The 14,759-nt window shown below is 37.4% G+C and overlaps 1 protein-coding gene across 1 annotated transcript in view; it reads left to right on the top strand.

Annotated features, from left to right (window-relative positions):
• Positions 1 to 14,759, top strand: part of NKAIN3 (sodium/potassium transporting ATPase interacting 3) — a 256,013-nt gene that overhangs the window by 120,642 nt on the left and 120,612 nt on the right. Inside the window, 1 exon segment of the mRNA XM_057531912.1 lies at positions 12,390 to 12,587. Coding sequence (XP_057387895.1) covers positions 12,390 to 12,587 — 198 coding nt within the window.

The raw sequence follows: 14,759 nt of genomic DNA, 5'->3' as shown, positions 1-14,759 counted from the left end.
GAAGCATCTCCATACTCGGTGTGATTACTTATCAGTCATATTAGGGGATCTGTGGAGACATGAAGAGAGACAGTACTCTCAAAATGAATATCGCAGGCAGATGTGGGCTTTTATTCTCAGTTCAGCGCCTGCCCCACAGCAAAGTGAATAGCCCCCCTTCCCCCTGAACACATGTGCACACATATACACACCGAGATTGGTATGGAACCCTAAAGACCCCAGTGAGGAGTCAAGCAATAAGCGTAGGCTAACACCCATCCTACTGCCACAGTAGAAATCCAGCTCTGCATTTGAGTCCTTGTCTCTGGAATTTGCAGATCCCAAGAGGCTCCCTCCTGCAAGCCTGCCAAGATGGTTACTCTGAAACTTGAGATTGATGGTGAGAGATAAGAACCTGCCAGAGAGGTTTTTACCACATCCAAGTTTGCAATTAATCAGACCTCTTTATTATTTGAGCAAAGGAAGCAACTGAGAAAAAACAGTCTTCTTTTGCAGAGGGTTTTAAACCACACCAGCAGCTACATCCACAGATCAAAAATACCAATATTATTCTATTTAGCCGGCTACCTTTCAAAAAGGGAACAGCTAAAAGGATCATATGACTTTTCCTTTTTTTTTTTTTTAAAGAGTCCTACCAGATTAAAACAAACATCTATTTTTCTCAAACAAGGAATTTTCCAACCAAAATTTTAAAATAAGCAAGGATTTTCTTTTCAGACAGTAAACTTGGCAAAAAACAGATTGAATAGAAACACTTCTGTTGTGCAAATGAAATAAAATGTGTGCATACATGCACATGCAGCATGAGTTCTGAATACAACAAACTATAAATATAGCACATTAATACAGGCATGAAACACAAAGGTAGCACCATTTTATGGTCTCAAAATCCTAATTAGCATAAAAGGCATAACATTGTAATCAAATAGTTATTGATTAACACAAAGACAGAGAAGCCAGATGTGTTGAGTGGGCTTGGTAATTAGCTAAGTAAACTACAGGTGCTTAAAATTCATAGATTACAACAACATGTACACTTATTGTTAAAAAATCATCTGTAGGCAAATCTTAGTGTCATCAGGTGCAGCAATTACGTACCATAAATGTCAGTATCTGGGAATGTACATTATACTTTCACAAATAATACTTGAGGCATCACTAGCATGAAATGGTTTTTACCATTGCATTGAAATGTTGTTGCATTCTATGCACAAATGCTCAGCTTTGAAAGGCAGTCTTTGCAGGGACATACCTGGTTCTGCCCTATGGACCTGATGCACATCAAAAGTAGGGATGAACTGGGAGATTGGGATTGACCTATATGCACTAATATGTATAAAATAGATAACTAATAAAAACCTGCTCTATTAAAAAAAATTCAAAAAATAAAACTGGTAACATGTTTTTTTAAGTGTAACTTACATGTAAAAAACATTTTAATTAGGGCTTCCCTGGTGGCGCAGTGGTTGAGAATCTGCCTGCCAATGCAGGGGACACGGGTTCGAGCCCTGATCTGGGAAGATCCCACATGCCACGGAGCAACTGGGCCCGTGAGCCACAACTACTGAGCCTGCGTGTCTGGAGCCTGTGCTCCACAACAAGAGAGGCCGCGATGGTGAGAGGCCCGCGCACCGCGATGAAGAGTGGTCCCCACGTGCCACAATTAGAGAAAGCCCTCGCAGAGAAACGAAGACCCAACACAGTCATAAATAAAATAAATAAAAGAACGTGAATTTCTTTTAAAAAAAAAAGAAAGAAAAGAAAAGAAAAGAAAAGAAAAGAAACCCTGCGAGAGGGTTTCTAAAAGCCCTTTATAAAAAAAAACAAAAAAAAAAAACATTTTAATTAAAAAGACACTACTGTATAGATACACAGTAATAAATTCAAACAATACAAAAGACTTAGAACAAAAAGTAAATCACCTACCCCAAACCTTCAATGCCTCTCCCCCAGAGGAAGCCACTACTAAGTATGTCCTTCTAGAAAAGTGCTGTGCATATGGATTAAAGAAAAGTGCACACATATGGATTTTTTAAAAAAAGCAAATCAGCATAAAACAAGACATGGCTAATGAATGGACAACTACAAAGTAAACACGGATAAAAGAAGGGGAAGTTGGCATTTAAAAGAAAAACAAAAGTCTTCCTGCAAATTGCAGACTTTTGTAAATTTCTCGCTGTATTTCCCCTACACCCCTTCAAGGTGGCCCTGCAGGAGGTGGGCTTCATTTATATAATTTCCTCTAATGGGACTAGTGATTTCTTTAAAGTCATTATTAGAAAACTGGGGGTGGGGTGGGGGGGGGTGTTTGTTTGGTTCCTTCCACAGCATCCAATGGTTCTGGAAAGAAATTCAACCTTTCACCATGGTTCTTTTCCTCCTAGTTTTGCTGTGTCTCAGTTATTTTCATAAACACATGAGAAAGATGGCTGATTCTCTCCATACTTACCTTTCTTAAGAAATGCATTTGATAATGCATTCATACTCAGGAGTGGGACCACTAGGTCATAAGGCATACATTTATCTACCTACAGTGGATATACAAAACTTTTTTCAAAGTGGCTGCACAAATTCACACTCCCACTAGCAATAATGGACGTTCAGTGACCTTCTGGGGTTTTTTTAGGTTTTCTCAATTCTTAATTGAGTTTGTGCCTCAAAAAATCCAGTAGCTAGGCTCGTTCATTCATTTGACTTAAAAAACTGAGCTGTTATTGTGAGCTTGGCCCTTGGAAAGCAGTGCAGATCATAGTTGGTTTATAATCTGCCATGTGAGTCAGCAAGTTGATTATAAAAAAAGTAATGTGTCATCCCCACCCAAACAAAGATATAAAATTATGTGAAAGGACCAGGCACTCAGGAGAACATAGAAGGCTTTTATTGCCCAGACTTCCTGTGGATGAATTTCCAGGGGCCAGTGATGACTTTCCCAAGGAAGTTGATATCTCTGCCGAAATCTGAAAATAAATAGGAGTTAGCCAGGTAACCAGGATGGGGAGGTGTTGATTTTAGTGTTAGGGGAAGAAGATGAAGGGTGAGAGTGAAAGACAATATTCTGTGAAGATGGAACAGGATGTGTGAAGACCAACAGGTTAGAGAGAACTGTTCATTTGGGGAACAGAAGGAAGCTCAGTATGGCTAGAGCGTAGAGTGTGAGGGGAAGAAAACAAGGAGTCTGGAGAAGTGATTAAAAGCAGAGTAAGTAAATACCTTTCCAGCTCTGGAAAGGAGTTACTTTTTTCTCTATGGGCAATGGGAAACCACTGAAGTTCTTTAAGCAGCTAGCGACATCAACACATTTGGGTTTTAAAAATATTATTCTGGTGTTAATAAGAAAAATAAGTTGGAGAAAAAGAAGAGAAAAGGCCAGGACTTGTGTTTAGAAATGGTGGCAATTTGAGTGGAGAGAAATGGAAAGGTTTTTTTTATTTTAATTTTTTATTTTCAAGCAGTATGCAATACTTAATAAAAAGTAATGAAATAAGTCAAATACTCAGAGACTAATGAAATAAAGACATAAAACTTTTCCAACAGTTAAACCTTTCTTGTTTATTATGCCCTGATCCCTTTTCTCGCCCTATATTCTACATTTAATATTTATTATATTTGTGTATTTCTTTAAAATATTACTACATATAACTGCATTCTAAAAACATATAGTATTGCTGTGCACCTTTTTAAACTTTATGTAACTGAAGTCCTACAATGTTTATTTTTTCTACAACTTGATTCTTTTTGTCAACATAATGTTTGAGAAATCCATCCTTTTTAATACACATAGGCTTACTTTATTTCTACTTCACATAGCATGTGATTGCATGAATGCCAATTTCTTAATTTTTGATAGACATTTAGGTGGCTCCCAAGTTTTTGCTGTTGCAAACAATGTTATGAACACTCCTACATGTGTATGCAGGTGTATATGTGAGCTAGGTAAATTCAGAGGGGTAAAATTTCAGAACCATAAGGCATGCCCGTTTTAAACTTCTAGATGTTGCCACTTTATCCTAAGACTTTTCATTGTCCTGTATCTGAATGGCCACCATGCCACCCAGACAATGACAAGTAATATCAAGCTTGATTACTCTTATCAGGGTGTTGTTAATGTTATTAGTGTATTAAAGAAACAAGTTTGTGCTTTGTTGATCCTCTCTAGTGTATCTTTAATTAGTTTCTGCTTTTATATATTTCTGATGTCTTTCCTCTACTCTTTTTTTAAATTTAATTTTATTTATTTACTTTTTATACAGTGGTCCTTATTAGTTATCTATTTTATACCTATTAGTGTATATATGTCAGTCCTCTACTCTTTTGAATAAGCACTCACCTTCTAACATGAAAGAGACTTTATTTTCCTTATATTTATAGTCTGTCTTCTCCTATTAGAATGTTAGCTTCACTAGAGCAGGGATTTTTTTCTGTTTCATTCATGGATTAATCCCAGATCCCAGCACAACATAGGCACATAACAAATATTTGTTAATTAAATCTGTATCTAATCTTTTGTCTTGTTATTCTTTTTAACTTTTTGAACTGTATGCTTAGCTCATTAATTCTCAGCCTTTCTTCTTTTCTACTATGAATATTGAATGACATAAAATTTTTCGTTGAATATCATTTTCTGTATATGTCACAAGTTCTGAAATGTGGTATTTTTATTATTATTATTATGTAAGTACCACTTGACACTGAAAAAGGAATCTGTGTTACATACCTTGGCACTACATGAATAAACTACTTAACCTAATTTTTTATAATCAATTGCTAATCCTTATAAGAATCAAATAATTTCATTATAATTTGTAATTTTTTAAAAATTCTTTCATTTATTCTATATTTATTGCCTGGCATTTGTCAGTTATATTGAGTTTTACCTCATCGACTTCGTTATCTTGATACATAATTCCTGCTGGAAAGGCAAAATAAATGCTTAATTCTTTACCTTTAATCACTCATTTTTCAAATACAATTATTTGTTATAATTAATAAACTTCACTTTGTAGAACAGTTCATAGCAAAATTGTATGGAAAGCGCAGAGAAGGTGTTGTTTAAATAGCTCCTTTAAATATTAACAGTGTGTTTTTCTGCCTTTCTTTTTTGAGTATTATGCAATCACAGATTTTCATTGATTCAATGTGTTTGGTCTGCCTCAGTCATTATCCTTTTTAATGGTCAAATTATCACAACTTTAGCCAGTGATAGACGCTTCATACTGGCTCCTATATCCTTTTAACATGACTCATCAATTTTTGAAAATTTTCTTAATTTCTAGCACAAAAATATATTGCACACTCTGCTTATTGCTTCCTGCACCACACCTGGATTTAGCATTTCTCAGGGAATAACCTTGGTTCTTCTTAGCAAGGGGTTGCTTTAGAGACCATGAACCAGAGGTGCTCATTGCTACTGGGGTGACACAGTTTCTAAGCCATTTCAGTGGACAGAGTTCTCACACACACACACACACACACACACACACACACACATTTTATTTAATGATTTTAAATCATGAGTGCATTTTGATATTTTCAGTTCAATTTTAACATCATGTATTTTTTTAGCAGTGGTACAATTTTACTTACATGTATAAAGTGCCATGCCTACAGTACCAAACTTTCAAAGACTGAGGGGATAGAGTTTATATTAATCCTTTAAATAGTGAATATATACACTTACAGACTAAAACTGTACTAATCCTAAAATTCAGCTAATCCAGATAGGAATATAAATAAAAGACTCAGCAATAGAGTTATTTTTTTCAAGTGCTCTTTACTCTAGGACTAAGGTATTTGGCTGAATGAATTAAAAGACCACAACAAAATAAATGAACACAAACATTATACATTTTAATGAAAATTCTGTAATTAACAGTGTGACTGAATGCACTAGAGCCACAACTCAGAGCATGATAATAAAAGTTGTGTAGGCAACATCAGGAGGAAATTTAAATGAATTGATTTCATCATTCTTAAGATTAATTGATAATGGGTAATATTTTAGTTCTCATTTCTAAAGTAAAAAAAAAAATGGATAGTAAAATATATTACTAAAATTTATGTTACCAACAGGAAGAGCAGTAGACTCTTTCTTTTCCAAATCACAGTATTTACACTTATTTTCTTTGATCCCATAACGGTCTCTTTTCTCTTACACTAAAAATCCTTATTTTTAACACCATTTAGTGTGATTACTTATTTGTTTTAACCCACATATAAGGAAAATGGTTTGAAAATGGCAAATTGATATAAATACACTGGTAAATACTGTTTTTGTGCCCCATCTTTCCCCCCCTTTACAGGGCTGGGGTGCCCACTGCCCAATGGTTGGTGTTGGTGGCTCAGAGCTGCCCTCTTCTCCAGAGAGTTGCCATCAGCAGATGGGAGCCTTCCTGCTCAATCAGAAACAAGCCTTTCTTCATTTATCTCTTCTCATCTCCACATGCTATTCTACCTCCAAAATATGTCTCCCCTCTCTGTTCTACCCCCTCTACTGCCGCCATCTTTCTCCAAGTCACCTGACCTGCTACAATAACCACCTTACTGGCTTCCACTTTTCCACTTAGTCAAATCCATTCTCTATACAGTTCTTAGAATGATCTTTTAAAAAATGCAAAGCAGGCGATATCAATATTTGACCTCCCAACTGGACTTTGAGTAAAATCCAGACTCTTTATCGTAGCTGGTTTCCTACGTCTTCAGTCTTTTCTTGTACCACTTCTATCCTGACCTCAGCTTCATTCCAGCTATGTGGGCCCTCAGTCAGTCCCTGAAATACTTACTTAAACCTTTTTGCCATCCCATGAGCTTTGTACTTGCTGTTCTGTTTGATTGCTATACTCTTTCCCCAGATCTTTACATCTTCTGGTTCCTTCTCAACCAACAGGTCTTAGCCAAGATATCAACTATTAGAGAAGGCTTCTCTGCCACCTTGTGTAAAGTAACTCCATTCCTCATCCCAATCACTCTCCATCACATTACTCTCTTTCTATTAGTTTTTACAATGTATAATTATTTTTGTCTACTTTAATTATAGTTGTTTACTTTATTACTTGTTTTCTCCATGAGAATATATGTTCCATGAGGGCAAGAATAAGATCTTATGTTCACTTTTAAATCCCAATGCATAGCTTATTTTAGAAACTCCATAAATATCTGTTGAATAGATGGATGACACTTCACGGCTTCCTAAAGTAGTTCAATCTAAGGGATTAAGCTCAAGATTGAAGATCAAAAGCTTGGCTGCTTTCAGCTCTGCCTCTGGCCTCTGATCAACAGTAGACAATTGAAAAGCCCTAGCAATACCTAGTTGTAAGGATAAGAGACAGAAATTCAAAATGATCAATGGCTGCTCCTCACTCTGCAGGCTGTTCTTTATATTCAACACTAGTGGCATGGGCCTAAATAATTATGATGTGCTATGGCTTGCAGGAAGAGTTCTTTAAGAAAGCAACAGTAGGGGGCTTCCCTGGTGGCGCAGTGGTTAAGAATCCGCCTGCCATTGCAGGGGACAGGGGTGCGAGCCCTGGCCCAGGAAGATCCCACATGCCGTGGAGCAACAAAGCCCGTGCACCACAACTACTGAGCCTGAGCTCTAGAGCCCGCAAGCCACAACCACTGAGCCCACATGCCACAACTACTGAAGCCTGTGCACCTAGAGCCCGTGCTTCGCAATAAGAGAAGCCACGACAATGAGAAGCCCTCACACTGCAATGAAGAGTAGCCCCCACACACCACAGCTAGAGGAAGCCCGCGCACAGCAACGAAGACCCGAAACAGCCAAAAGTAAATAAATAAATAGATTTATAAAAAAAAAAAGAAAGCAACAGTAACTGACAAACACTTTCAAATGGAAGCTTGAAAACCTTTTAAGCTTATCCCTAAGAGCTGCTTTTAACATAGGAAAATAACATATAATTGTTGATATATCAATAATTGAACTGATGCTAAGTCTTTGTATAATGGGCTCCAAAGACATAAACCTCACTACCAAGCACTGTGTTTGTCCTTTATTATACAGATCTACAGTACTCTCTGAAATGTTTGGTGCTTCAGTGAAAAGAAAATTATTAGAAATGTAAGACATTTGTTTTAATTTTTCTAATTCCTATTCTGAGATAAACAGTATTTCAAAAGAAATTTCAACTGACATGAATTTAATTATATAAATGTAAACCCAAAGCTAACTCTAAAATTGAGCAAAATCTATTTTCTTAAATACATGTGGACATCTCTTCAAAGTCACATTTTCACTTCCAGATGGGCTGGCTTATGACAAAAGACAGTGAAAAGACAGAGTAGATAGCCATACAAAATTGGATTCAATGACCCTTCCAGCCACAACTAAGGAGAAAGGGAAAAAATGATTATTAGTAGTTGGGAGTCCATTTCTAGAAATAAAGAGGATTAGCTAAAATTAAATTAGATACATACCAAAAAAAGCAGATGAGTAAAAGAACAAAGAAGAATAAGAGAAAGACTAGTTATTTGATTAATGAAAAATTATATAGTGGTCTACTGTAATAGAAAATGAATATTGAATTTTTCAGGATGTGAGCTGATTCCAATACTGTAGCTACACTTACTGGGAATAAAATGTGGGCAGGCATATCCACATACACAGTTAATGAGCATTTCAAAGAATTCTGGAAATTCCTTTTTTTTTTTTTTTTATTCAAGTACTCGAAGAAAATGGGAACAAGTTTGAGATTCACACTAATGAGATGAAAGGGCTTTTAAACATTTAGTATTTAGTTGAGTAGATATTCAGGGAAAAGCAGTGTTCTGGAATAATTTTAAGTCATAAATCTGTGAGTGTGAGTAGATGCACAGATTGACTCTTGTCCACCCCATGTTCTTACTACCTGGACTCCCAACTTCATGAAAAACACCGAATCCTTTCTTCTCAATCCCCTCAATTCCTTGAAATGCAGTTTTTCACTCCCAACACTCTCCCGGCATTGCATTTTGTAAGGTCCCCATTGCCCACCACTCAGCAAATTCAGTGCTGTTTTTTGTTGTTGTTGTTTGTTTGTTTTATTTTAGGAGGAGTTTTTGCCTCTGGCATTACCAACTTCCCTGAAATTCTTTCTCCTGTTGGCCTGGACATGCTCTGTCTCTCCAGGCTGTCCTCACATCTCCCAAACCCTTCATGTTTCTTCTCTCTCTCCTTGCTTTCTTCCTCCTTGTTTTACAAACTGTCCCTTGGTAATCACATACACTTGCATAAATACAAATACCGTTATCTGTATCTCTTAATTTCTAAGGACAATGGCAAAGACATCAGTTGTCAATTTTCTTAACCATGGTGTGCTTAAATTCTCAGATAATATTCTAATTCCAAGAAATGGAAAAGAAATGACATTTGAGAGACTCAGTTATTTTTAAGGTTCCTTTGTTGACCTATGGTTTAGCACTAACCCATGAGTTTGAATACTACAAGCTTTGATATGATAGCCAAAATGTCAACAAAATAAATGAACTTCTGCATTTATTTATTTACTTTTTCTTTATTAAAAGATCGTAGTTTTCTGAGTTGCATTTCCTTTGATGTGCCTGACATAGGAAATTGAGTTTATTATGTGTTAAGGTGTTTTTTAATGTTTGAAATCTAACTACTGAAGGAGATAGAAATCAGACACAAACTTGTGATAAAATTTTATACCAAATTTAAGAGGTCTAAACTTTAAGTATAATTTGATGCTATCGATTTTCTCATTCAAATTTTAATACAGTCATTGCAAAGAATAGAACAGTTTATAAATATGTTATAGTGCCAACAAATCAAGTGAGAACCGCACTGAGAGATTTCTGTGAGTGTAACAAATATGTATCATTAGTTCACAAATTCACTTTTCTTTTATTTGGGTAATATAAATTTCAGTCAAAGTCATACTGAAAGGAACTTACAGTCCTGCAATAGAAAAGGCCACTAGGTGAGAATGCGTAAAGAATAGAAATTGCTATGGATTTTGAGATCATACTAGTTTATCCTGAACCTAATGAATTCTATTAAAATCGGAAATAATAGTTTTTCTGTAGTGACCAAGACTAACTATAAGAGATTAAATCTGCTGGCCGGGAAAGGGAGCAGCATGCAGTTTGCCTGTAGGTAAATTGCCTTGTATGAAACTGAATTCACTTGCGAAAGCAATTATATTTTTCTATAATATTTTCCCTCCAGAGGGTAACTGCAAATGACACATGTAGCCAACCAACAACCAAAAAAAAAAAAAAAATGATGTAAAATGTTTTATTATCCATAAAATTCTGTAACTGTGAAGGTAACTGAATGATATGTGTAGCAAACCATAAAAAAAAGAAAATGTTTTATTATTGATCTAATCAGAGGCATACTTATAATGGTACTTGAATTACTTGAGTTGAGGAGAATCTAAAACTGTGAAATAACTGCCTACCAGCCTAAACTGGAAATGTTTCTCACCTTGCAATGCGGGTACCACGTACAGCAGGGAGTAACAGCAGGCGAGGGGCTCCCACGCTGGTTGTATTCAGTCCCAGACACCTAGAAGTTCAAGAACTTTCCATTTCACACCAGCTTCCCCTAAGTTTTCAGAGTTCCCAGTTTCTGGTACTTAGGAGTGTCCTATGCCACTGAGATGGGGACTTGTCCTCCGAGGGGCACTGAGATGCACAGATGTGCATTATTTGTGCTGCACCATCAGTGGGTGGCCCCTGGGCGGCTGAGCAAAAGCCAGGTGTGGTGTCCACTCAGCAGGTCCCCCTGGCACCAGTGACAACCAGCTCGCGTGGCATGGAGGCTGGGAAATGGACCAGCTGACCTGCCCCTGCGTCCTCGGCTCCCCTGCTGATACACTGTCCCCGGTCCCCGGCCACAGTCCACGGGCGCCCTTACCATCTCTCCATCATCACACCACCTCCTTCCTGCTCCACACGGGCAGCTGTAATCCTTAGCTTATCTGGGAGTCAAGAATCTGGTTCCTCATCTATTCTTTTCAAACTATTGTTTATGACAAAAACGTTATAGCCTTAGTTCTTCATGGCTGACACTGCAAATACTAAGGGGCATCTCTTGAGGATTAAACACCTGCACTGGTGTTTCTGTTAAGAGCTCTGAAAGGCTATTTTGATATGTAAAAGTCAAGGATTGCCTTCTTTGTTCTTTTGCTCAGCTGTGGTGACATTTTTTGGAAACAACTTGGGAGGAAGGATCTAGCTCCCTTCAGGGTATGAGGAATTGTAAGGGGTTGGGCAGGGGAACATAGTCGGTAGTGGGATAACATCACGTCACAGCTAAAAGTACAGATTGCATAGGGTCAAGTCTGGATCTGCCACTACATAGGCAGTTCATTTAATTTATTTATTAACGAAGTTGGGCAATTTATTTTGCCTTTCTTTCCTCACCTGTTTTAGTTTTGTTTTGTTTTTTGTTGTTGTTGTTTTATGATTGCTATACAACAAATACTACAAACCTGATGTCTTAAACAACAGAAATTTATATTCTCATAGCTTATTTTCAGACTTTGGGCCAAAGTCTGAAAATCAGTTTCACTGGGCTGAAATCAAGATGTTGGCAGGTCCACGCTCCTTCTGCAGTTTTAGGGAGAATCCTTTCTCGTCTCTTCCAGCTTCTGGTGGCGGCCAACATTCCTGGGCTTGTGGCCACACCACTCCAAGCTCTGCCTCTGTGGTCACACTGTCCTTCTATTCCTCCTTGTGTCTGTCTACTCTCCCTCTGCCTCCCTCTTATAAGGAGACATGTGATTGTCTTTAGGGCCCATCAGATAATCCAGGATAATACCCCCATCTCATGACCCTTAATGCAATCACATCTGCAAAGTCCTTTTCTTGCCATATAAGGTAAAATCCACAGGTTCCAGGGAGTAGGACATAAATGTATTTTGGGGAGACCATTATTCAGCCTACTGTAAGTTAGGATGATGATGGTATGTGCATGAACACATAACATGTGACAAGTGCTCAGAACAATGTCTAGCAGGCAAAAAATCTCTCAATAAATGTTAGCGCATGATGGTGATGCCAATGGCAATGGAGCAACAAGAAAATACAGAAGAAAATTTCAATGTGGACAATATAATTTTTAAATAGACATAGGAACTTTTAAATAAACGTGTCATCTCTGGATTTTTGATGTGTGCTAACCTTGAAATGTTATTATTCAAAGAATTATATCACCACATTGAGTAACTATAACCGATGTGAAAAATGAGCTATTTCATTTAGTCATGTGATACATGTCACCAATGTTAACTTTGTCTTTTGTCACTTTTTACTTGAAATTTAAACCATTTCAACAATTTCATTCATCCTGAATTCTTCCTCAGGTGAAAATCAAAGATGTGATGTGATATGATTGTCTCCTTTTGCTCTCTTGTCTCCTTATACCCTAGGATACAGATCTAATGACATTCAACATCTCTGTACACCGGTCGTGGTGGCGGGAACACGGTCCTGGCTGTGTCCGAAGAGTGCTGCCCCCGTCAGCCCACGGCATGATGGACGATTACACGTATGTCTCCGTCACCGGCTGCATCGTCGACTTCCAGTACCTGGAGGTCATCCACAGTGCCGTCCAAATACTACTCTCTGTAAGTATCACGTTTATGTCATTGTCCGATCAGGACTGTCTTTAATGGCATTTTATATCTAAACTTTCCGTCCATACCCCCCCACCGGTAGATAATGCCGTAGATAAGCACACAGAGAACATCCTTTAAACAATGGAAATAGCAGCGATGATGCTAACAGTAGTTATGCTTAATGGCAGGTGACATCTTTCTCCTCTTGGTATCCAGACATGTGGTTTTTAGAAACAGTTAGTTGCTGTAGTTTCTAACTTGAGATACAATCCCCACAATTCAGTGGAATAGTACCACCATCCCCCAGAAGTGGTGCATTGCCCATTCACTACTGTGGGCTCTTCTCCTAATATACTTCTACTGCTGCTACTACTTCTAATGCATTCTTTTATTAAGTCATGTTAGTTCCAGAGAAAGAAGGATGAAAATACACCCGATGTCTTTCTCAATCTAATAAACCTCATATTTCAAATAATTATTTCTTAAGAAAACAAATTCCTCCAGAGAGTCCTACACATTTTAGTGCCTAAAATTGGTTGTGAGGATACAGTTCCATATACAGAAACAGAGAGGAAATGGTTTGATTGGACCACAGAAGGCTTATGTGCTAGGAATTCCTTAAAGACATTTTCTTTCCACGAGACTGTCCCAGCCACAGTTTGATCATGCTGTGGAGTGGAATTAATTTAAGATATATACCATCATCAAGAAGGCTGTTTCTTTGAGATCCAACAAGGACTTGGCATTTTGTCTGAGTCAATATACAATAAAGCTGTTCTCACAACACTTTTCACATGAAACAACCGTCTCAGTTCTTCTAAACAACTGAGAATGAGAAAGACAGGCTCAATAATAAATAAATAGATGACAGAAGTACGAGAGGTGTATGTCAATGAAGAATGTACCTTGGAATTATTTCCAGAAAGAACTTTAGGAGTCCCTGCTAACACTTACTGTATCTGTTATCTACTGCTGTGTAACAAACTGCTCCAAACTGTAAATACTTAAAACAGTATCAGTGCATTGCTTAGGTTTCTGGGGCTCAGGAATTTGGGCAGGGCTCAGTTGGATTGCTCTGCTTCACAAGGTACTAGCCAGGTCACTCACGTCAACCTTCTACCAGGAGCTCTGCTGGGGTTAGAATATTCTAGAAGTCCTCACTCATATGTCTGGTGCTGGCTGTTGACCCACATTCTCCTCCACATGGCTTCTCTTTTTGAAGAAAACTTGACAGACTTTCTTACAGCCAGGATGCTGGGTTCCAGAAAGAGAAGCCCAACATGCAATCATTTATCAAGCCTCTACTTTAGAGTAATGTCTACTGTTGTCCCATTGGCTACAGCAAGTCATGTGACCAAGCCCAGCATCGTTGTGTGAGGGGCCTCTAGAAAGGTGAGAGTATCAGGAGACATGGCTCATTTGGAGACACCAATGTGGTAGTCTTACCTGCCTTTACATAATTTATTAACTATTGTTCTTTAACCTGCATATGTCAAGGTTTAAAATAGTGTTTTAGAGCATATTTGAATTATAATTTTCTAGAAAGACTAAAGACTAGAATAAAAAACTTCAAAGATCTTTTAGTGTTCTAGTTCAATGAAAGGCACATTCTACCCTGAATTCAAAGAAAGAGGTTGGACCTCAATGCTAAGGAATTTTCTTTCAGAGATGTAACAGGGAATCTGATTATTCTTGGTTTCTATATGCTGTCACTTGTCAATATATGTTTATCAATCTTTCCCTATTCTCTGGTCTTTCTTTACTCTCCTGGCAGTTACATATGAAATTGTGGCAAACTATATATGTTTAAATCTCTGAATTTAAAAAAAAAAACATGGAGGCAAATTTTCTTTTAAAATGTTTCAGTCTATTTTAAGGTGGAAGAGTACTCTATCATCATGTCCTAGGTTCTAAAGGTTCTTATTAAATTTTGTGACACTGAAACATTTTTCTAGAATCCTTCATGTGTGAACAGATTCCCCTCCTTTAAAAAAAATTCATAGAAAATTGCTAACCCATTTTGTGGCATGATGGCATGATTTCCAAGTTTTTATAACGCAGTAGAATGCGGTAGAATCAAAAAGTCATTTCTCCATAGTAACTCCAATTCAAATGAACAGCAAGGTGAAAGTATTTATATGATAAAAAGCTGAACTAACATTAAAAACCTACTTTAGAGAA

The sequence above is a fragment of the Balaenoptera acutorostrata genome, chromosome 17, assembly GCF_949987535.1.
Source record: "Balaenoptera acutorostrata chromosome 17, mBalAcu1.1, whole genome shotgun sequence".
Lineage (NCBI taxonomy): Eukaryota > Metazoa > Chordata > Mammalia > Artiodactyla > Balaenopteridae > Balaenoptera > Balaenoptera acutorostrata.
The sequence above is the reverse complement of the archived record's forward strand: the minus strand, read 5'-3'. Positions and strand labels throughout refer to the sequence as shown.